Source organism: Nilaparvata lugens, chromosome 3 (assembly GCF_014356525.2).
Source record: "Nilaparvata lugens isolate BPH chromosome 3, ASM1435652v1, whole genome shotgun sequence".
NCBI classification, from domain to species: Eukaryota; Metazoa; Arthropoda; class Insecta; order Hemiptera; family Delphacidae; genus Nilaparvata; species Nilaparvata lugens.
The window spans coordinates 35,923,324-35,949,101 of NC_052506.1; the positions used below are offsets into that span (position 1 = coordinate 35,923,324).

The window sequence follows — 25,778 nt, forward strand, 5'->3', positions numbered from 1 at the left end:
AATCCGTTTTTAAACTTTAAAAATGAAAAATCGTACTCAAGAGCTGCAACAGCCTGCTTGAATGTATGAGTACGAGAGAGAAGGGAATCCCACACGGTATGCCTGTCTCACTCACTCCGCCTTACACACTTTTGGTTGTAGCTAAGCATTGGACAGCCCGTTCCAGTTAGTTTAGAGTTCACTGGGATATAAAGGCTATTGGATGAAGTGGTTTCATGTATTTTTTGCTCCCTCACGATTTTAAAATCGCAGTGGCTACTAACAGTAAAGCCCTGCACAAACACATCGATTTTTGTTCTTACGATATTTTAGCGTCTTTATGAATTCTATCAGATTAAACGGAACTTGACAAACATAATCTGTTGAATCATCTGTTTAATCTAATAGAATTTATAAGGACGACAAAATACCGTACGAACAAAAATCGATGTGTGTGTGCGAGGCTTTACGGTAACCGTGTCACCAGTTAACTGTAGCCACAGTGCACACGTCTTTTTCCCAATTCTAAAATATTGGGTGAAATTGTAGATTGGGTGAAAAATTAATTGGGTCTATTGGTTGGCCCCTCTTGATAGGAAAGGGAAGTAGGAATAGGAAATCCAAATAATTTAACCGGAGCTGTTGTAAAATGAAAACTGGGTGTATCCCACCGGCAAAAGTAAAACATTAGTAATTGTTTATTTGCACAATTACAATGGATAGTGAAGGAAGGAAGGTTATTGTCTGTGATAATGGAACTGGAGTAAGTAGAAAAACTTTTTTTGACACTGGTTATAACACATTCTGTCACATAACCTAACTTTGTATTTCTCTCCTATATTTGCCAATGTTTTAGTTGTTTTCTTTTCTGTGCTCTTATCTTATTAAAAATTTAAATTATTAGATATTAAACTAGACTTTCTTTAATTGTTACTTAACTTTAAAGGTAAATAATTAGAGGGATAAAGTTGATCTTATATCCTTGTAGGAGGCAGCTCACAGATAACACACCTTTTTGCTTTCCCTTTATCAAAATTAGGCTTACTTATTTATAACCTACTCATCCTAAATCATGAATCAATAGTGATATTTATTGAAAACCCTCAATTTAGATATTTGAATAAAGCACTTTTCCTGGTAAATTTCGCTCGTCTCGTTGACAAGACTTGCGGCCAGAAAACATTACCTAAAACTCATTAGATTCGATGATCTCAGTAGATATAATTTGTAAAATCAATATAGAGAAATAGCCAACACTTCCAGTTTATCTACGGCCTTAACGAGCATACAAAATAAATTCCAATAATACATGGAATTCAATTTATTTATAGGCAATATGCTCTAGCCGCGGCGGATCAATCTACGCGACTCGAGCCGCGCCTCTCAATTCGTAGCTAAGGAACCGCAACTCTATAAACAATTATTTGATGAGTCGCTCAGTAAATGCTTTCCAGTTATCAAAAGAATTAGATCAAACATAGTAGCTTACTTTGTTTTAAGTTACTTCATATGAGTTACTCCTGTAACTCATGATTACAGTATTTATTATATTCTTACTAAACTGCATTATATTCCATCTTATATATATCTATACTCTTACTTGATTCAAGTTTGTAACTATAACTTTGAAGTGTAAGCTTCAAGTTAAAGTGAGGTGAAGATAATTCAGGTGTAGGTGTGCCGTGCTATGAATTTAGAAAGTTAATTTTGAATTTAGAATTTAGAAGCACACACAATAGGCTATAACTTAATAAAAGGGATGCTTGATAAACATACCTAGTGCTAGAGAACGGGAAACCAGAAATGACAAGAGAGACAACGAAATAGAGAGAAGGTATCAACTATATTGTCACCTCTTACAGTTAAATTCAACAATTAATAAAACAAAGAAGTTACATCATGAAAACCGAAAATAAAATTACTAAATTTAAAAGTTATCTCTGAAATAGATAATTCGGTAATAACCTACTCTGTATGCTCTACATTTGAAAACGTTTTAGATTGAATCATAAAAAGCTTAAAGGACTCTAATTTCAAAAGAGCAATTATTGAAAATTATCATAGATATGTCTCAGAAGTTAATCATAAATGACAATTAATATTTCAAGAGAAGATCCACATAAAATTCTTAGAACATTAAATTTAGAACACACTTGGAAACTTTAAAACATTATCAAATATTAATGATCCCCAATAATAACTATTCTGTAGACTATCTTTATATCATGAAAGCTGCAAAGACAAACATTCCTCAAGTATCACATCATGGAATACTACCTTAAAAAAAACTATTCAAAAATATATGTCATCAGAACAAATTTAGAAAAGGTTAGGGTCCTTGAAACTTCATTTGATCCTTTACAACTTTAAGATGAGAAATATTTTAAAACATTAATTTAATCAATAAGGGACCTTTAAAAATTCATATACTCATTCAACTTTTAGTAGTTTAGAAGATTATAATTATTTATAAATTTAAAGAAAACTGAAATTCCCAGCTGGATCCTTACAGAGAAAATATGGCCTCACATTTCAATGTAAAGATACAACCGAAAATCTATTACTCAAACCAAATTAATAAAATTAATAATCTATCTATCCCCAATAATATCTCAAAATTACGATTTAACAAAAAGTCTAATTCCGCACGTTTTAATTGATTGAAAGTCTGTCATCACTAAAACCCATTTTGTCACATCCGGAGTTCCTGGGACGTTCATTTAATTTGGAAAAAGTTGTTACCTCATAGCCGTTTCTTCAATTTGAATCTAGGCTCGGTGATCGAGCTCTACACGTCCAGATGGACAGGAGACAGCATACCGCAAGCTTCTAGGACGGCCATCGATTCAGAGGCGTCTTAGCGGCTTAAAGACACACGTTCATGAACCCGTGAATTGATGGATTCGTACGTTGATCCCATACTTGATGTTCCCGTACTTACATCGCTTTAGTAGCGGTTATAGGAGAAAAATCTCCATTGTGAGGTGTTAATTTGATACTCTCTCTCTTCTTAATTAAAGCAACTACTGAGGCGGAAAAAAAACTTAAAATGCTACTGGAACAAACGGTTCCAGAGCCAATACTAAAAAGGCCTAAAGCTGGCATGAGAGCCATGATTAACACAAAGTTCTGAACAGACTACATTTAGTACTGCTTATGTCGGAGGACAGATGCTGAGTGAATGCACTTCGCTTTTCTCATATTGCCATGGACAGCTGCAAACGGCCTCACTAGATGGGAAGCCAACCAACGCCAACTGTGATTGGTAGCCACTATTCTCTAGAAAAATTTCCACCAATAGAAAGGAATGTTACAACTACAATTTAAGATACATTCTCCCACCAAGTGAAAGCTATTTTTCCTTGACAGCTATAAATTCCTTGCCTTATAAGGTCGTGAACCAGACTGATATTCTAGGAAAATCGTTGATCTTCCCAGTACCACAACTTCTACACACACACACCTATAGAGTCGACACTACACAACGCAGAAAAGCAAGGGTCATGAACTAAGCTGTTGCTCCAGGAAAATTTATGTTATTCTTAGGATCATAGCTTCTACGCACACACTTACAGAGTCAACACAACACAACGCCAAAACGCAAAACAGCAAAATCCATTTTCACAACAGGCTAACTTCTCAGGCTAATTCACATAATTCTCATCACTCACAATTATTGTAACAATATTTATTGTTACATAGGATAAGGTAGGACATATGTATAAGATAATTTGAATAACTCAATAGTGTTAATTCTATTGCCAAGGAATAACTTGTCAAAGAATATAACGATCACTTCTGAAAAACTATAAATTATCAAAGCTACAAAGCACAGAATTATCACGGTAAGTGATTAATAATACTAGAAAGAAGATTTAATTTTATAATTTAATGATTTTATTAAATTCTATTTAATTAGTGTTTGTAGATTTACCCTATTTCCTTGATAGAAATCCTTGTTGAGAAAACCTTGTGTTCGATCTCAATAGATTTAATCCAACCAATTAAACATAAATTAAAAATTTATTTTAAACATGTTTCTTGTATTGCAGTTTGTCAAGTGTGGATATGCTGGCTCCAACTTTCCTGCTCATATTTTTCCATCGATGGTTGGAAGACCAATCATTAGAGCTGTTAACAAGATCGGTGACATTGAAGTCAAGGTAAATTATTTATTTTCATAGCCTTGATATCATGCTGATTATTACAATGTCTTCAGTGCATGTCTTCAATACTGCCACACGATTGTGCTAAGAAGGCAATTCTATTTTCCCATGAATATCTGTCTAATAATATGATTAGAACAAATGAAATAGGCTGATCAACTTAGAATATTTAAATAAAAATAGCCTTATATTGTTTTCCAGAATAAATTTACTGAAAGTCTAATCTGTAAATTTTAAATTATAACATTATTATATTAATATAGCGTATTCTTTTATTATTTTTATCATCCTATGTTATTGTAGGCTAGGCTATACAAAATCTTCTTCGGCCGTATCAGAAAAATGGCCTTCCAATACCATTTTGATGAAGAAGTTCTTTTATTAACCTTCCGGCAGTCGCGCTGTTGTAAAAAGTAGAACAGTGTCAGTTTTTTTGCTGCACAAAACTATTGAATGAGGTGGTGTCAGTGAATGAGTCACCTATGCATTCCAAAACTTTTCCACCATCACTTCACTGAGTTGCAGTATCAACCCAGCAATGGTTCAGTCTTTAGGTGCCATTTAGTCGCGACAGTGCATAAGTCGCACAGTGCATAAGATAGGGGAAGACTGTATACGGGGACTGTAAACGAACCAATAACACATAATTGATGGCTTTGCTTGATGCACCTTATTGGGCTATGAAATGGTAATCATCCGAATGTTCATAGGCGTAAAATAATCCAAGAAGATGGAAAAAGTAATTATACAATATTAATTAATATGTTTTGACAGTAAACTGAGTACATAACACTTGAAAAATTGGATGTTGTAAGAAAGGTTAATTTCCATGATTTAAGAAAAATGAATACTATCTTATAAATTTTTCATCTACAGGATATCAACCACATTACGTTCACCGCTTTATATACATAGGGTTTGAACTCAATTCTTCATTTGTTTAGATAAAAGAGTGACATATTGTTGGGAATTTTTTATTTCTTATTTTTATTCTATAAGAAAAATTGGTGTTATAGTGATTGACAGAATGTTAACTCCTTGTTTCTGTTTATCTGTGCTTAGAGAATATTATTTTTCCAGGATTACTGTATCAGAGTAAGAAAATACTACTGTAAGAGACCTCTCTCAATTCATTGTCTTTACTCATTGAATATTAATCCTATTGTGTGGTTTTGAAACTAATAGTGCAACTATTACGATTTCAAGTTATATTAACACTATTCATCAAAATGCTTCAAATCATTGTTTTCATTCAAATGAAAACCATTTTTGTAGTTTCATTAGTGTTATCTGTGACAACTTTTTAGATATTGTAGTTGTAAGTGGTGATTTGAGATTGAAAAATTCCCTCAAATGATCAATGTACAACAATTTCAAGTTATACTCTATTGTTTTACCAGTTGGACTCCTAATTGTATAGATAGAAAAACTGGATAATAAGTTAATCCAACTCAGTCTAATCTATAATTATTATGTTTTTCACCTTGGTTTATATCACAAATTACACAATTTTTTGCTTCATCTTCAAGTGTAGCCTATTGTTTCACAATACTTGTCAACAGATCATAATTTTAAATTTTATTTCTGCAACCATAAAACCAATTCAGGAATTACCTGTAAGTGAATAACATTGTCATTATCTATTCTTGTTGGATCGTATGAAACTAAAAGATGCATGGGTTTAGAAATGAATTCGTAAGCCTTTTAGCTTCTTCTCTCGAAACTCAAATTATCAAAGAATAGTTGCCAGCTTATGCTTGCGTTGTTTTTATATTGTGTGATCCATTTACTTATTTTTTATGACTATAATTTCAACTCATAACATAACTTTTAGTTATTTATTACTTCTTTAAATAATGAATAGTAAACTGACTTCCACTATTTCATTAGTTTAAAATTACTTGGAATCATGACATAGAAATTTGAACTTGGTCAGTCTAAGAAAAGTTTTTGCCATTTTCAATTACAAATATAATTTTTACATCAGTTAACAATTTGAGCCATTAGAAAATTATTTTCAAATCAGTGTAATCATTACTATACTAAATTAAGAATAATAAGTCTTTATAAAATATTTTATATGCTTGCAACTGATGCCTATTGGTGTACTCTATCCCCAATAAACCAATAATATTGTTCATTGTCACTTGGAAAAGTAGGATGTGCATAACTTCTCACTATTTCTCATAATAAACCTGCAGCTTAGATAATCAGACAAGTGGTTTGGGCTACTGTGTTTCCTGTAGTGAGTGTACCAATTTTAATAAAATTATTCAAAAATAAAGAAAGAGTTTCCAAAATTATTGTTCAGTTTTGTTTCACTGAATTTATAAGCTAGATCGTTTGAATATTAGTTATTTGAAGTGAAAAAACGTGTTGTGATTACTGAATTTATTTTATTTAATATTTGAAGTATATATGCCTTTTTATTTTGCATGAATTTCAAAAATTAATTATTACAATGAGTGTACCAGTGTTCTCCTTGAGTTATGAAAACTGTTCCTGCATGAATTGAACTATGTAATTTATATGTTGTAGATTATTTAATTGAATCTGTGTCCTTTAATTATACATATTTAATAACTCGTTAGCATCGCTATTTTGCAGGAGTATATATATATCATTGAGCATTTCAGAGCAAATCATAACTTCGAAGGATAAGAATTTAAAATTAACTTAATTAAGATTTACTTAAAAATTGTTGAAGCAAGTATTTATAATTTTTTTGGTACAGTAGAAGCTCTCAGCCCTGCATCAATTGCGAGGATTTAGTTCCATTGCTCTTTCGGGGCTCAATATTTTTTTCTTTATTATTTCTATTAAAACTAGACACTAGGAATAACAATCAATTTTGTTCTCTTATTTCTCAACCTAAAATATGAATTTTTATTGCTCACGTCTTCCAGTTAAGCCCACAGTTCTAATCTATTATTTCACTACTTTTTTATTTTTTCACTACACATTTATTTAATATACTTTTTCGCTCTACTAGCACTACACCAACTCGAAGGGGTTTGTTCTCTTCAACCTCCTTGTGAGCTCAGTGTTGTCTAGCAGTTTAATGACTCATGATGGGCTGCCAATCGTCTCATCTCACTGGTCACATAGGGGATGTGCAGATCTCGGTGCAAATCGCTGTTCCTTATGTACCAGGGCACATTCACCATGTTCCGCAGTACTTTGTTTTGAAATGTTTGGATCTGATTGATGTTTGAAGCTCTAGAGCAGCCCCAAAGCTGAATTCCATACGTTCAGACTGGTTTTAGAATTTGTTTGTAGATCAATATTTTGTTGTCCAATGAGAGTTGTGATTGACGACCCAACAGCCAGTAGATTTTACTGTATTTGAGACCGAGCTCGCTCCGTTTCATCTTGATAAGCTCTTTCCATTTCAACTTGGCGTCAAGAGTCATTCCAAGGTATTTTGCTGTGTGGTACTACATTCCCATTTACATTTATTCGAATCGGATCATTGATATTCTTGTTTGTGAAGTTTATATGAATGGACTTCATCTCATTCAAATGAATTTTCCATTTTTTGGTCCAGTCACTGAATCTGTTGGTAGCAGTCTGTAGTTTTGTGGCTGGTTTTTTTACTGTTTCCCTTTTGCCAGTATTGTAGTATCATCAGCAAAAGTAGCAATTGCCACTGCATCCAATTCAGGAAGATCGCTTGTGTACAGCACATAAAGAACTGGTCCAAGAACATTACCTTATGGAACTCCAGTCCTTATTTCCTTCAATTCAAAGACGTCGTCACGTTGTTTTACTCTGAACAATCAGAGTTGGTGATGTATGATTTTAAAAGTTTCACAAGTTGAGTGGGAAGAATTTTATGAAGTTTATAGATCAGTCTTTCATGCCACACTTTGTCAAATGCCTGAGCCACATCAAGGAAGATTGCTGAGCATATAGATTTTTTTCTCTAATGAATTCTCTATTACATTGGTGATTCTATGTACTTGGTCCAGGATTGAGTGCTTCTGCCTGAAACCAAATTGATGGGCTGGTATCAGATTCCTACTACTTATGATGGGAGTCAATCTCTTCATTAGCAATTTCTCAAAAAGCTTTGAAATTACTGGTAGAAGAGATATCGGGCGGTACAATTTTGCTTCTTGAGGACATTTCCCAGGCTTTTGCAACATAATGACTTCTGCCACCTTCCAAATTGTAGGAAAATGTTGTAATCGGAATGATGCATTAAATAAATATGTTAGCATGACAATACCTTTCCTTGGAAGTTTCTTCAAGATTTCACCTGTATACAGTTTAAATCCAGGTGTTTTTTTGGTATTCAGATTATATTTTATTTCTTCTTGAACCTCATTTATAGTAACTGGATCAATCTCTGAATCGGAATCATCTATTATATCTTCTTCAGGATCAATTTCAGATTGAATGTTGTTTGGCTGGAAGATTTCTTCTAGATGATTAGCAAATAAATCTGCCTTTTCTCTGTTATTTCTTGCCCAAGTACCATCTGGTTTTCTAATTGGAGGGGATTGTAATATTGACCGCTTAATTCTTTTTGTTGCTTTCCATAATGAATAATCTGTACTGGCATCAGCTGTCAAATTTTGAAGGTAGTTATTAATGGATTCCTCAGCTAGTTTCCTTACCCCTCTTCTCAATTGTTGTGTTTTATTATTCAATTTTTTTTTTGTCAGCAGGATCACGAGTTTGTTGCCATCTTCTTCTTGCCCTTCGTTTTTCTAAAACAAACTGTCGAATCTCCAGGGGTAGTCCAGTCAACGAAAGATTATAGAGGGAAATGTTTGGAACACAATTTTCAACTCCAAAGCTCTTTTAAGGATAGTAAGAGGATTAACATATCAAAATTCCTCACCCCTACCCCCTGTGCTAAAGGGGTGGGGGTGGTTTGAAAGTACCATTTTTTCATTTTTCGCATATATCTCGGAAACTATGCATCTCATGAGCATTTGTATCCTGTGCAAAATTGAAGCTTACACAATTACTAACAAGTTTTGTTCTTTACATTTTTTCCATATCTCTCATAGTTTCTGAGATATCCGCTCTTGAAGGTGAGACATTTTTTGAAAAACCACTTCTGCTTCCAATTTTTTCATCTTTTCGGCCTTATAATTCTTGAACGATTGATGAAAATAATCCGTGCTGGTTATGAGCTGATAGAGCATCAAATTATCTTCAATTAGATGTATATTTTCACTATTTTACGCATTTCCCTACGACTGTTGCAGCAGTTTTAGTGTTGATAGTGAAATTTTCTGTTCAGCAAAATATATCAGTTGACAATGAAATTTGGAGGGAATGATTGGAACACAAATTTTGACTTTGTTGACACTATTTTGGAGGTGATCATATAAAAAATCCCAACCCCTACATCATGTGCTGAAGGGATGAGGGTGGTTTGAAAGTTGCATCTTCCACTTATTACTTACATGCTTACATCTTGAAAACAATGTGTTCTATTGACATGATCAACTACATAAAAATGAAGCTTAATAAATTTCCTACAAGTTTTGTTTTGTAGAGGTTCTCGATAAATCCGATAGCCTACTTTTCGAGATATTTTTGTTTTAAAGTGATGCATTTTCAAAGAAAAAAAAACAGTTTTTCTTCCATTTTTTCGCTCTTTCAAGTCTTAAGGTGCGTACAGACTTTCGCTCTGCTCCGCAATCGAACGTCACTCGAGCAGATCGATTGATGATCGAAGGGGGAGCAAGAGTGGAACGCGAGAAGAGCGTGTAACAGAGGTCGAGCTTGGCTAGCTCCTCCTAGGTCGAACGTCGAACTAACCAATAGTTGCGCATGCGTGGTCAATGTTTTTGTTAGTAGCCTAATGTTTGTTAATAGTTACGATCTCTGTGTTAGCAAATAAAATTATCGAAATTAATAATTAATTATTAAATTAAATACATAATATAAAGTCATGAAAGCATTTATTATTATTATAGGTACCGGCATATTAGCATTTAGAAGAAAGAATCCGAACTCCCAACCAAGCCTTCCACCTTTTGAAACATTTACAGAAATTAACTTTTATAATAAAACATTAAAATAAATGCAATAATCATAATATTTATTATAAACTAGCCGTCAGGCTCGCTTCGCTCGCCATATCCGTCTAGCCAGGGGACTCCGCCCCCTGGACCCCCGACTGGATCGTCCAAAAATGAGACCAGCGGGCTCGCTTCGCTCGCCTGCATGTAGACCTCAGCGGAACCTCTGTACCGAATTTGAACGTATTATGTTAATTTGATCTCGAAAAACACCTGTTACTATATCGGCTTATCTTTGGCGAACAAAATTCTTCCACATCAGCTAAACCTGTGTTTTTTTTTAAATATATTTCCATCAATTATTGAAAAAGGTGAGGAAACGCAGAAAAGCTGAGAAAACGCTAATTTTGGCTAATTGGATAAATATGGTATTTAGGAGGTCCTGGATAAATGCATTTCAATCTTCAACTTGGTGCCAACCTAACAAAGTCAACTCAACTTAATGCCAACCTGACAAAATTTTTAATTTAGTTACCAGAACAACTGTTTCGAAGAGGTACTCTCTCTAGATTATAGTTCTGTATTAACTAACATATGGTATGGACATTTCAATTATAATTTTAAGATATTGGAATTTATTTATTTATTTATTCATATGCAAATACAATTCAGGTAAAAACAACAGGCATTTGCCCAAAACTGCTTCAAACCTTAATTTGGAATACACAGTCTAAAGGTTATGCTACTTACGTAACTTAAATGATAATTCGTACTCAATTTTGAGTCCAGAAAATGTATCTACTACAATTTTGAATTTATTAGATTGATCAATTTCCAAATACGAATCCAAATAAAACTCTTCCTTCACAATTGCAAAAAAATATTGAAAATTTCACTCAAATCCACAAACTCATGTAAACATCAAAACATATTGAATGATAGTTCATCTTGTTTTAAAGAATAATATACATGCTAAAAGAACTTTAAACCCTTAAAAACCACCCTTAGAGTTGAAATATCGCCAAAAGATTTCTTAGTGTGCCTCTAAAGGGCCAACTGAACATACCTACCAAATTTGAACGTTTTTGGTCCGGTAGATTTTTAGTTCTGCGAGTGAGTGAGTGAGTGAGTCAGTCAGTCAGTCAGTGAGTGCCATTTCGCTTATATATATATATATATATATATAGATTTATTTTATAAACATAATTTATTATTAGGCTACCCAGCAATCCCCTGGTCAATCTGTGTAATCACTTGTCAGCTGATTTATGATGAATAATTCTATAGTCTGATTTTTACTCTAATATTGGCGTATGAAGGAGGCTCCTTTTTCCTTTTATATTATCCTTGAAATGCAAAATTTCCAAAAACCTTGTATATACGTCGACGCGCAATTAAAAAAAGAAAATATCTGTCAAATTTCATGAAAATCTATTACCGCGTTTCGCCGTTAATGCGCAACATAATATAAACATTTAAACATTAAGAGAAATGCCAAACCGTCGACTTGAATCTTAGACCTCACTTCGCTCGGTCAATAATGATAATTATTAATAATTATTATTTAATAATTGGTGGAGAACCAACTTTCTTATCAACTTTTTTAACATACCTTAACTATTGTCTGCGAATCAGTTTATAGAATGCATCTATATTTATCACTTTGAAGAAAATAGTGCAGTACACTGGTTTTATAATTGTAATACAATTATTCCAATCCAAAATAAATATATCACAATTTCATTATAAATTATCTTAATTATATATGTTATGTGTACTGTAACTAAACTTTTATGAATAAAACTAATTATAAATTATTGTGTCATCTTTTATACTTTCAACTAGTTCAGAAATGTAGTCTTTTGTAGATCTAGTTAGAAAAGCAAATTATACTCAAAAGATTATAATATGATACAATACATACACATCATGAGAATAGGGTGTAATTTTAGCTTCAAATTTTCTGAAATAACTTACATACTTACTTATGTGGCACTACAACCCGATAGTCGAGTTTTGGCCTGCTCTACAATCAGTCTCCACCTCTCTTTATCCTGTAGAGTCGTCTTCCATCGTAGTATTCCCAGCTCATCCAGCCATCTGAGTTTAGGGCGTCCCACTTTTATTTTTCTTGTACTGTGCAGTACAGTACATTCTTTGGTGCCCTTGCCGGATCCATTCTCTGGACATGTCCTGCCCATCTTATTTTATTCCCAATTATTAATAATGACACCAATAATGTCAGGTTCCCTGAAAATGGCATAGAGTACCTGGTTGTATCTCCTTCTATAACCATCTTCTTCTCTTACTGGTCCCAGTATTCTACGAAGAATTTCTCTTTCAAATGCTGCTAAAACTCTGTAATCCTCTCTAGTGAGCGTCCAGGTTTCGCTACCATACGTCCAAAACTGGCCGAATGGTTGTTTTATATATTTGAAGTTTTGCCTTCCTGGATAGAAGTCTTCTGGAATAACTTAATTTATTCACTTTGCTTTGATTATTGAGTGTAATATTTTACTATAATTTGATGTTTCAATCCTTATAAATTCAAAATTCCTAGCTCATATATATTTTTTGGACGGAAATTGGACTTGAATTTTCAACAGTAAAAACATAACATTTTTTCGGTCATCTTATCAAAATTTGGGAGTAGGATAGTTTTGGGCCAAGCCTGCTTTTCAATCCCTATCATCTTCATAATAATATGATCTGTAATATTGTATCCACATATGAATAAATGAATAATTAAATGAAGTTCAATTTTTCTGATGTACAGTAAATATAACCACAACCCTAAAAGATATTCATCATAAAAACCGTTACAAGCATCACAGTTCCAAGTAGATGTTTGTAAAATAGACACTGAAACAGGAAACTACTAAGGTATCTAAGTCAGTATTGTTAATTGTTAACTGCAGACACAGTACATCACAACATTTCTTTCTGTGTCATAATCACCTCGCGCGAAGGGTGCACGGTTAAATAGATTTTTCACATCATGAAATTAGGTTAATTTTGTCGAGCATGGTTGGTGAACATGCTGCTCAATAGGTTCTTGACATCAGAAATTAAAATTAAAATGCTGTCGAACAGGGAGACATAGTAAAAGTATAATCACTCAACTACGTCTTATTTTTGTATTTTACAAATTGAAAATGTACTTTATCTATTGATGAAGATACGTATGCATTTGAAGTATCCTCAATTATTTTATGTTACGAATTTATTAGAAGTTTGTTCAATTTTTCTAATGATGAAGTTCATTATTTAAAAAAATCCATCAAACTTTCTATCATATCATTTCAACTGCTAAAAGTGAATAATTCTGTATTAACTGTGAATATTTATAACTCTTTTTTTAATTAGGATCTGATGGTGGGTGATGAGGCCAGTAAACTGCGCTCAATGTTGGAAGTCAATTATCCCATGGAAAATGGAATTGTGAGGTAAAGTAGGCCTATCATCGCATCTATTCTACTCAATATCATAATTATATTTTGTATCAAACACCACTCAATCTCAACAATTAAAATCCCAGATTTAAGTCTCAAATTGTATTCTTTCATTTGTGATATACCATTATCATTTATTTTCAATATATATACTTCATTTCTAACTGTATTTCATTAATCTTAGACCAGCTTGAATGAGATCAGAACATTTAAATGTTCAAAGATGAGTTGGAGATCAATTAGTGATGATTTTTATAATGCCAGAAAAAATTTGAATCAAATAAAACTGAAATGTTTTCTCCATAACTGGAATATCTAAAAATATATTTATTTGAAAGCTCATTGAAATTACCAAATAATTTTTCTATATAATTTGGTGCATTGACTACTTTGTCAATTCAGTTTGAACAAAATGAATCTTCATTTTGGTTTTATTTCGACGTAATTCAGTTCCTTATTTCAATATTTGATATATATAACACTGTAAAGGAAATATGAAATTTTGTAAAAATATGTAAATCAGTAGAGATAATTGATTAGCACTTACAAATTGATTGTCTTTTTCCACCTGATAATTTTATTTTTGCAATCTCATTCTTTATTGACTTTTCTCAGAAGCGTGTTTTATTTAATAACATTACCTATGTAAAAATGTTCTTCTATTTCAGGAATTGGGAAGATATGCGTCACGTTTGGGATTATACGTTTGGTCCAGAAAAAATGAACATTAACCCTCAAGAGTGTAAAATATTGCTAACTGAACCTCCAATGAACCCAACTAAGAATAGGGAGAAAATGATTGAGGTAAGTTAAAAAATTGATCCTTTATTGTAAATATTCTTTATTATTACAAGTGGATGTTGTAATTTCCACTTGGAGCTTGTCAAAAGTCATGAAATTACGCAGTAAAATCAATTTAAATTTCAATTCAATTTCTTTAGTATAATAATGTGAAGTAATTATATCAATACTCTTCAATGTTTCCTTCCATTTCGAAAACTGCTTGTAAATTATCACTTTCAAATACTTAAATTATGACATAGCAGTCTGATTTTTATGGTTAAAAGCTATTACCTTCTACTCACGTTTGTGGCGCGCTTTCGAACACCGAAAGTGTTGAAAAAGGGCCCAGCGTTCCTGCTATCAGACTGTTATGTCCTAATTCAAGTATTTGTAAGTAATTATTTCAAGTTGTAAAGTTATCAAGACTTCTTCTTAAGATGCGTACAGACTTACGCTCTGCTCCGCAATCGAACGTCACTCGAGCAGATCGATAGATGATCGCAGGTCGAGCAAGAGTAGAACGCGAATAGAGCGTGTAACAGAGCTCGAGCTTGGCAAGCTCCTAGGACGAACTAACCAATAGTTGCGCATGCACGGTTAAAGTTTCTGCTTGTAACGTTTGTTGATAGTTACGATCTCTGTGTTAGCATAAAACATTATCAAAATTAATAATCCATTATTGAATCAACAAAATTAAATAATAGAAAATTATACAAATATTTTTAATAATAGTTACCAGCATATTAGAATTTTAGAAGACAGAAGCCGAACTCCCAACAAAGCCTTTCACCTTTCAAAACATTTACATACATAACCTTTTTTTTAATAAAACTTCAACATAAATGCAATGAACATAATATTTATCGTCAATTTATTATATAAGCATAATGTATTATTAGGCTACTCAGCAATCCCCTGGTCAGAATATTTTATTTAGTTTTGTCACCCGATCAGCTGGATTGAACGTTTCACATTTGTGAGGTTAGGTTGTACCGAAGTTAACAATACGACAAGCGCGCGATCATCCTTCGAACATATTTCGAACCTCTAGCGTAACATCTCGCGTAGCGTTCATTATCGGAGCGTGTTCAAGGCGCTTATATCTGGCACGTACCTTTACATGTGAAACTAAAAAATTATGAGCGTACGTATTATGATTACGTTTTTTAATTTTACAACGATATGCATGTTCTGCCCGGAAGGTAATATCAATGATTTCTTCCAAATCCATCGTATATTCCAGAGTGCTGCGGCACTGGAAGACTTATAGTTTGGGGTCTTGTGAACAAAGCCGACTTCGCGCCAGCTGGCTCCGCCCTGCGCGAGAGTTTTACAGGCATTTCCGAGAAAGACGTTCTTTGACAAGTCAGAGTTGAAAATGCAGTGCTCCCTTGAGCAACGCAGTGTGTTGAAGACCCAGAAGTTCCAGAAAATTGTATCATCGGAGATGATTCTTGAGTATTCGAGTACAACCCATTTCTATTTTTCAACAACATTTCCTAAAAGTCTGGTCTTTGTCGCACTGCGTTCACGAGGGAGCGTTGCATTTTCAACTCTGAAGCGTCACGGATATGTCTGTGAAAAAATGATTTGAAATTCTAAAATTAAAATAATAATTCTGAATAATACTAGCTGATTGCAATTTGAAATTTAACCTATAACCCAACCTTGACCACTCCATAACCTTATCCAATATGACGTTCCTTTATTGGGTTTTAGCCGTTTGACAAATTATAGTTATATGGTCAGTAGACCAAAAACATCTGGAAAAACATTTTTTTTAGCCTCTACTCTGTTTGATCAGTTGCGATGCACTCATTCAACTTCATGTTAGACATTCACTTTCAAAAAAACGTTTTGTCCTACCAGTGTGCGATGCACTAATTTTCTTCCATGTTAGGCCATCCACTTTCGACTGTTTTTGTCTCACCAGTTTGCGGCCAGCTCAAGAATTGTGATTCGTAAGTCCTCAGTAACATTGATTATTTTGATTGATTTGCAGGTGATGTTCGAGAACTACGGCTTCGCGGGTGCTTACATAGCGATACAAGCGGTGCTGACGCTGTACGCGCAGGGGCTGCTGAGTGGCGTGGTGGTAGACTCTGGTGACGGCGTCACTCACATCTGCCCTGTCTACGAGGAGTTCGCGCTGCCGCATCTCACCAGGAGACTCGACATTGCTGGCCGCGATATAACGCGCTACCTCATCAAGGTAATCTCACCACTTCAGTCAATCTCAACGTTTGCCAAATGGGACGAAAATTGTTATAGTTCCATTCACAGTCTGAATAATCAGATAAAATCATTCTATCAGTCAACGCTATAAACTTTAGCACAATAAATAAGAATATGAATCGGTTGCAACTTCGTATCATTATAATACTACTTATTCATAATAGCTACAGTATTTATGTATTAAGAGCGTAAAACGTGACTTTATTACTTGAGCAAAACCGTTATTGTGCAAAATAAAATGTTTTAATCTCCTGTTCTGAGACATCATAAACTTGTGACTTGTTTTTTACCATCTTCAGACTTGTGTAATAGTTTTGTGCTTTAATTTTTAAAATCATTCCTATTAGGCCTATACAGATTGATAATCACCCATTATCCCCTCAGTAGGAGAATATACTCTTTGTATACTCCTTGTCCATCCACTCATGCTGGGCTTTGAAATAGTCACTCTATTGCGCTTAAAAATACTCGACTTTTCTAATTTATTTGTCAACGTTTATGTTGGATTTTGTGGGATTACGGAGGACCGCGATTTTACAAGGGAGTTCAGACAATAGAAATAATTAACAGTGGCAAGCAGCCAATAATTACCTGCGATTCAGACGGCGTTTCGCGACACGGCACGGTTCCCACAGAAGTTGTAGGCAGACTGGATGAGGTGGTGACTGCTGGCTGGTGGCTTGCTAAGGGGAAAGGGTGAGGGGATGCGCTATCAAAATATTATCTCTATTGAAACCTTTTATCAGAGTCAGTTCGATTCTCAACAGTTTATGTTTGATAACACTTTGTCGGATAAATATGTGCGAGTATTATATTTTCATACCGGTCCTGCCTTCTTGAGATTTATAATTTTGTATTAGGCTCAACTATAATAATAATGTTGCAACAGGCTATGAGAAAAAAATGAAATTGATCAAACAGCAATAATAATAATGCAAATAATGTAGATGTCAAATAATAAAAATGTTGATCATGCCAAACATAATACTTTCTCTGCAGTTTGTGACTGGGCTATCCATACAATATTATGTATAAGATTATGTATAACTAGCAGGAACCCGTGCTTCGCAAGGATCTATTTTCAAAATTGATAATCTGAAAACTTGACGTAATGAAATTTTGAAGAATTGAAAATAGGCCTATAACATAACCATCCTTGGTTAATTAAGAATCTAGCCTATATGCAAAATTTCAAGTTGATTAGTCCAGTAGTTCAGACGTGATAATGCGTCAAACATAATTTTCCTATCCCGTACATGTATAAGCCAACTCTTTATTTTATTATAGATACGGTTAACGACTGCAAGAGATAGGAGTGTGGAACAGAATAGTTGTGAAACTATGATAGCCCCAGAAGTTTATCGAACACAATAGTAGGTACTACATGAACTTTTTGAAAGTGATTTGAAAAAAATGTTTAAACAACAGAACTAAAAGTTGTCAACCTTATCATTCTACCTCCATTTAGAGAGTTCGATTCTTGTTGGCAAGAAACATGTTATTCAACGCAGAAATCATTGTTAATTTACTAAACGATAGGATAAGTTGAATAGTTTCCCTTTCAGAGGGAGTTTTGACAACCCACAAAACTCATTTGAGGAAATATCGAAAAGGTGCATAGGATCTTATTTTTTGTTCAGCTTGCCAAAATACCCCTCATTTCAATATTAAAATTTTTGACTGACTCTACAGTGAGTCAATAATTCTATCATGGCTCGAATAATTTTGAAATTTTAATAAAATAAAAATGGTAGAGAATAATTAATTCATGTGAATGTCAACACCTTTATTTAAAGACATATTAACTGCATGCGTTTTTGTATTGCCGATACAGCATTGATAAAACTGTAGACGTTTATATTTAGCAGTCTCAAAAAACTGTTCTAGCTAAAAAATTAATAATCCATACATTGGGCCTATACATTGCATCAGGAAAATGAAGTTCAAAACTATGGTTTTCCTAAACATATGTTGTTGACATAATTTCTTTGATGCAGCTGTTTTACATTCGTCATATTATTATACAGAGTTTGTGAAAAAAATATTGATTATCAAAACAATACTTTTATTATATTAATAATAATATTAAACATATTTATCAATTATCAGAACAATATTATTGAGGTTAGGTAGAATCAGGTAGAAAGCAATAATAGAAAAGATGTTCTTTTTTGAATTTATATCATATTATTTTGTTATTTCCAATGATTACAACTAACATATGTTAGAATATCACATGTCAATAAATAAATTATCTCATTTCCATATGGCACTCACCTTACCATGTTCATAACCTTACTTAATAGGATCCTTTTTCATCCTTTGAAACCCTTAGAGGCAATATATCTCAAAATCCGTTCTTAGTGCGCGTCTAGCATGTTTGAAGAATATTTGTGCAAAGTTTCAAGTCTGTAGGACAATTAGTTTGAGCTGTAGTGTGATTTTACATCAACATTTTCGAAAAATGCCCTCTCCTGGACCCCCCTGTGCTCCCGATCGAAATTTTTCTGCATAGATCTAATTTTTTTTCGTAGCTGAACAAAAAAGTTCCTCATGACTTTGCTGTGCAATGAGCGGTTAAAAAGTAAAAAAAATTGGGGGGGCCCTAGCTCCCTCAGGGGGGCAAATTTCTGAAAATCCTTTCTTAGTGGATGTTTTCAGGCTACCATAAACAATAGTGCAAAATTTCAAGTTTTTAGGCTCAGTAGTTTGGGCTGTGGTGTGATTTCAGTCTGTCGGTGCTTAGCCTTTTATAAGTATAGAGATGATGAATAATGCACATGAAATATCGCGAAAAAGGAGCCAAATGCTATCACCTGTATTTTTTCTACTTTCAATCAATGTCAATTTCACTAGAAAATCGAAATAGCCTCTAGGAATTGAAATATAATTTGTTATTGGAAGATTTTCATTTATCTATTCGAGGTCCGAATCAGAATCAGGTCAGAATCAGACATAATAGGTCTAAGGCCGGTTGCAGACGAACCACTATTGCATGTGGGATGTGGGACCGAAATACCTCAGAACAATACGACAAATGCAGAGAGTCTTTCACACTACATTTGAGAAAACGCTCATTAGTGCGATTGTGGTACAGAAGCTAGGGAAAGCGAGGTGATCAAACCAGTGGTACCTACCACTATCGCAAGGAAAATAATCGCTACCACAGCAGGCAACGCCATGTGGAAGTATCAGTGCCACTGCCATGCATTCCATATGCGCTGCGTTTGTGGTACCACAGAAGGAAAATATTAGCTCCCACATCCCACATGCGATAGTGGTTCGTCTGCCACCGGCCTAAAACAGACTTCATTATACTGACTTCATTCAGTCTACTGTAAACTCAACTGCAATATTATCCATATTTGAATAAGTTTTTTCATAGTTTTGTTCAAATCAAAAATATGAATTTAAACTTTGAATCAAAACACTTTTGAAATGGAAACACCTACTTCTTAGCAGTGATGACGTTTCGAGCTGTTGTTGGTAAACTTCAGACTCAACATGAGTGAAGAAGAGCAACATGAGTCTGGAGATGAGCAACATGAGTGAAGATGAGCAACATGAGTGAAGAAGAGCAACATGAGTCTGGAGATGACCAACAACAGATTGAAACGTTGTCACTCTTAAAAATTGAGTGTTTCCACTTCAAATATGTTTTTAATTCAAAAAGCATCCTATTAATTTATGAGTATTATTACATGATTATTTATAATTTAAAAAATACTTTTGAACTTTTTAACTTATCTATAAACTTTTTTAATTATCTCACCTATCTAATTTTTTATCATTTTTTTCAGTTGCCAGATGGTAGAGTTATCCGGGTTGGAGGAGAACGTTTTGAGGCTCCAGAAGCACTTTTCCAACCTCACCTTATAAACGTTGAGGGTCAAGGTAATTCAATACAAATTTCTATCACATCCAATGTAGGCCTATCACTTATTATATCTAAAAACAGGTTCATGCACATTCAGTTCATCAACTGATTGGACCTTGAGAATCTTACAATAATTCATAATTAGATTGACTTCAATAGATTGTGGACATAGCAAAGTATTAAATGTATTCTTTCATAAAATTAATTATTCATTATTAATTAATTATTATATAAGTATCTGGGTGTCACTTTTGATTCTAGGCTCAAGAGGATAGAACATAATACAGACTTTCAGTTAAAAGCATTACGTAATTAGTCTATATTTATTTACAATTAGGCAGTAGTCCAGTCACTATATACATTGGTGCATGCAATTTATATTGTAGTTCTGATTTTTAATATATTATTTAGGTACATAAGAGAAGTCCAGAACCAATTTCTTCATGCAAAATTTCCTTGTGCTAGATACCACCTAGAAAAACCTCGTATTTTCGGCTCATTCTCCAGTTTTCAGCTATTTCTGCCAAATCTCGTAATCGGACAGAAAAATTCGTTCTAGCCTTTTTTTAGATTTTAAAATTTTGAATCAGATGAGATCATTCGGAACTCTCTATCTCCAATGAGTACTGAGTTATGATTTTTCAAAAATGAGTGAAATTTGAAGGAAAAATCATTGTTGATGAATTTTAGTTTTTGATCAACAATATCTTCCGATTGTTAACATTTAGATGTATAATTCAAAATCCCTCTGGGCGTATTTTTGTGCTCTACAATCTGAGATCAGGGAGAGCGCTCTATCTCAAATAGATTTCCAGGTACATCTGACAACAATGCTCCTTGTATTGTGAAAAACACCCAATTTTCAGCTTCAACCATCATCACCAACTACATTGTCCTCACATTGATATTTTGCACAATGACATAAGTTCATGAGATTATGTTCTATGAGAATCACCCGTTAGATGCACTTTATTTCAGTATTTCCTAGTGGAGAGGCGCGCTTAAGGACACTTCAAGGATCAAAATTTCAAACATTTATAACTTTTGATACAATGCTCAGATTTCATTGTACTACACTTCATTCTTCTCGGCTCGTCAATATGGTCCAAAATCATGCATTATAAGTCAAATTCGATCGAAAAATGAAAAATTTATTGTTGTTTGTACTTGAGCCCATATTCCAATGCACAAAAAATGGCCAATTTCTATATTCAAAGCTGCATGTCTTGTGAAATACTTCTGATAAAATTTCCAAATCTAGTGAGGATGTGAAAATTGTCCCCCTCTACCCATTCCAATAAATGATACTTTTGATTCAAATACAATTCGAAAGTTACAGAAGATTTTAAAAATGGTGATTTCAGATTTTACATTTTTTTTAGTGATTTTACTGTTGATCAATAGTTTCCAAAACGAGTCTAATACATCATGAAACTCACGATTGATTCCAAATTGTAGATAAATTCATCCTCTACTAGCTAAGCTGCCTAAAATCCATCTTGGATCACTCTGGCATATCATAGAACTGCCAAAACCGTTAATATGAGAAAAATATCTACAATTTCCGGATTTTTTTCAACAATCAAATCTCACTCTACGAACATATTTTTTCATGAATCGTTTACAGCAGATGAAAGAGAAAATGCCATTGCACATTTCTAGATCAAGTAATGATTTTTATAATAAGAGGTGTAAAGCCGTATTGACTTGTACATATAATATATATGCCCCACGTTGGTTGTGACGTTTCTATGTAACATCCTTTTGGGGTTACAAGTGCCCAGCTGGCAGTAGTCGGTAGAGCAAAAGAGATTTGAATATTTCTTATATTTGCGCGTGCTGAAATAAAAATACTATAAAGTTCTTACCAGCTCTTTAAGGAGCTCATATAAAATTCTGCTATCAATTGCTGCAAACTGCTGCCGCTTTATCAATCTGCAACCCTTACCGCTGCTCTGGTTGACTCCACTGAAGATATAGATAAATATAAGGGTTCTAAATATTGCACAAGACAATATGGTATCGACACCAATCCAACTATCTACCATCTGACAAAGAGGTCAGCAATGTGAGATAATACCGAGTGTGATCGAAGACGGTATTTGATTAGAATTCCTTATACTTTCTATTGATTTGTAGCACTGCTTCAACTTAATTCTATGACTCTGTGTTTCAGTCAATTTGATTTCAGTAATTATGTTGAACCATTTAAATAAATCTTGAGAACGTAATATTTCTGAAGATTTAATTATCAATGCTGTATATCGCTGATGTATCCAACACATTCGATGAAGAAAATAGTTGGTTGATAATTTTATTAATTTGTCAATAATGATAAAATATGCTAGTACAACATTGGTCATGCATGAAGACAGGATTATAAATGAAAGGTACATCATTCAACAAATAAAATATATAATTGTACACAAATGTATATCCAATGAGCAATAATAAAATACGAAACAATAAATATAAAACAATATGAGAAAATATGCAAGAAAAATATCACTGATAGCTCACTAAAAATCTTACTATGCTTACCAGCATCGATTGATAAATCTCATATTTTTACTATCAGCATATATTATATGTATTTATATGGCTGAATCTGTCAACTTGCTTTCGCTTGTCGAATAAAATTCATAATTCTGTATTCCAACAATATCAAAAACTAAATGTTATTAACTTTCAGGGTTTGAGTTCGGCCTTCAGTGGAATTTAGATAAAATAAATTATCTTAGGAACTTTGAGCTTCTGGTAATTCTTTTAAATAATACTGATATTAAATGAGCATATATAATAAATTAAATATCGATAAATATTAATTCTGTGAATACTTAAACATTTAGTTCTCATCAATGTTCTTAATAAGATTTTCCCTTATTTTTAATTAATTGCGCAAGTAATTTTAAATCAAGCTTGATTTTTAATTATGACCCTCGATGAGCTTGCTTTTTTTAATAACTCTTGTCATACAACGACTTCACTGAGTTATGATAATTTATTTTGATTATAGTTCAAAATTTAAACTTTGGTATAATTTACTTTAAAATAAGGGTTCAGTCTATGGATCTCAATTTTTGCTGGTGACTCTGGTGACCCCTGGCAAGCAAGTGAGAGATCTCGCTTTTGCATTTTCTTACGATACTTCCTTTCCTAAATTTGCATAATATTTACATAGTTGCTACTATTGGTGGATTTCAACAAATCCCCATGAGGTAATTTGACTCTATCAAATAGTTCACAATACAAAGACATAATACTCAATTATACATAAATATTTTCACACTTAAATCTTATCCCATGCAAATTATAATTATACATGAATTTTACAATAATTGTAGGCTATATTTTTATAATTTTAAAAAAGACCACGTGGTGACTTTGAAATATATATTTTTAGCGCCTACTAAATACTGGATTATGATTGGTACATCACCAGTTCTTGTACAAATTTTGATATTGTATTACTGTGCCTAATAAAACTAGATCCAATTTCCTTTTTATTTTTATTATATTTTTCATAAGTTTGTTTGCTCGTATATACACAATAAATATTTTTATATTTTTTCAAACGTTTTATGTCCCTTATTTAGCATGCTAGAATTTACAAAACCCCTTTGTCCTCGCTTTATTGAGTACTGTATGCTTGCAATTATTTTTTCTGGAAAGTATCTAACTGAATTTCAGATGTACGGCTTGACCGTTTTTAATGTTTCCGACAAGTGCTATCTCCAAAGAACCTAACCTGTATATTTTATCATTATTTTTATTGAATAATTAAAAAATGACTTCCATTTTCGTATTGTTGCAGATAATCATAGCCTTTAGCGTCGTTATTATCTTATCTCTATTATCCGACTGATAATATAATTGATGATAAACGTTTCTGGTTTCTTTCCATGAGACCTAATAATTCCTTTAACAAATAAATTTGAAGTGTGCCAAAATGCACCGCTATAGGGGTTACAGAGATACATATCTTTGAATATAGAAATTGGCTATTTTTGTGTATTGGAATATGGGCTTAAGTACACTCAATAATAAATTTCTCATTTTTCGACCAAATTTGACTTATGATACATGATTTTGGACCGCCTTGACGAGCCGAGAAGAATGAAGTGTAGTACGATAAAATCTGAGCATTGTGTCAAAAGTTATAAGTGTTTGAAATTTTGATCCTTGAGGTATCCTTAAGCGCGCCTCTCCACTAGGAAATACTGAAATAAAGTGCATCTAACAGGTGATTCTCGTAGAACATAATCTCATGAACTCATGTCATTGTGCGAAATATCAATGTGAGGACAATGTAGTTGGTGATGATGGTTGAAGCTGAAAATGAATTGTTTTTCACAATACTAGGAGCATTGTTGTCAGGTGTACCTGGAAATCTATTTGAGATAGAGCGCTCTCCCTGATCTCAGATTGTAGAACACAAAAATACGCCTAGAGGGATTTCGAATTATACATCTAAATGTTAACAATCTGAAGATATTGTTGATCAAAAACTAAAATTCATCAACATTGATTTTTCCTTCAAATTTCACTCATTTTTGAAAAATCATAACTCAGTACTCATTGGAGATAGAGAGCTCCGAATGATCTCATTTTATTCAGAATTTTATAATCTAAAAAAAGGCTAGAGCGAATTTTTCTGTTCGATTACGAGATTTGGCAGAAATAGCTGAAAACTGGAGAATGAGCCGAAAATACGAGGTTTTTGAGCCACTCTGTATCTAGCACAAGGAAATTTTGCATGAAGAAATTGGTTCTGGACTTCTCTTATGTACCCAAATAATATATTCTATATTAGAAAATCAGAACTACAATATAAATTGCAAGCACATCCCCTTTTTATGTCTATATTGACTGGACTACAGCTTGGGGATAAATTTTCAATTTTAGTAAACTACCTATATAGCTTACTATAGCTATATATATACTATTATAGCTTACTTTGCCTTTGTTCAGTCTCGCCTCTCATATGCATCTTAGCATGGTGAGCAGCCTACTGCACAACAAATTTTTTCTCTTAGCTCAGGTGGCTTACCGTAATTATCGAAGTTTATTCCTTCAAAATGACATTTCTTTTATCAGTTAGTCTTTAATGTTCAAGAATTGGTCGTTTGAAATAAGTGATGAGGAAGCCGTGGTTGTGGTCTTGGCGAGCGACGGACTGATGTCAAAACAGACAGATGTATACCAAATGATGTTATATTGACAATCATTTGAATAACATTCACTCTCATTAATCAATTGGCTTCATTTTGGCTCTTATTCTACTTTTTCATCATGACGATTC

The 25,778-nt window shown here is 33.3% G+C and overlaps 1 protein-coding gene across 3 annotated transcripts in view; it reads left to right on the top strand.

The window, feature by feature from the left end:
* Nucleotides 1-401: 401 nt before the first annotated feature.
* Nucleotides 402-25,778, top strand: part of LOC111059630 (actin-related protein 2-B) — a 31,182-nt gene continuing 5,805 nt past the window's right edge. The window contains exons 1-6 of one of the 3 annotated variants that reach the window (XM_039423648.1): nt 402-742; nt 4,032-4,142; nt 5,226-5,240; nt 13,496-13,575; nt 14,250-14,385; nt 16,367-16,705. In XM_039423648.1, the coding sequence (XP_039279582.1) occupies nt 695-742; nt 4,032-4,142; nt 5,226-5,240; nt 13,496-13,575; nt 14,250-14,385; nt 16,367-16,690 (714 nt within the window). In that variant the 5' untranslated portion in view covers nt 402-694 and the 3' untranslated portion in view covers nt 16,691-16,705. Of the gene's footprint in view, nt 743-4,031; nt 4,143-5,225; nt 5,241-5,752; nt 5,762-13,495; nt 13,576-14,249; nt 14,386-16,366; nt 16,706-20,207; nt 20,494-25,778 lie in introns of those variants that run through there. The other 2 variants (XM_039423649.1, XM_039423650.1) reach the window with 2 other exon arrangements.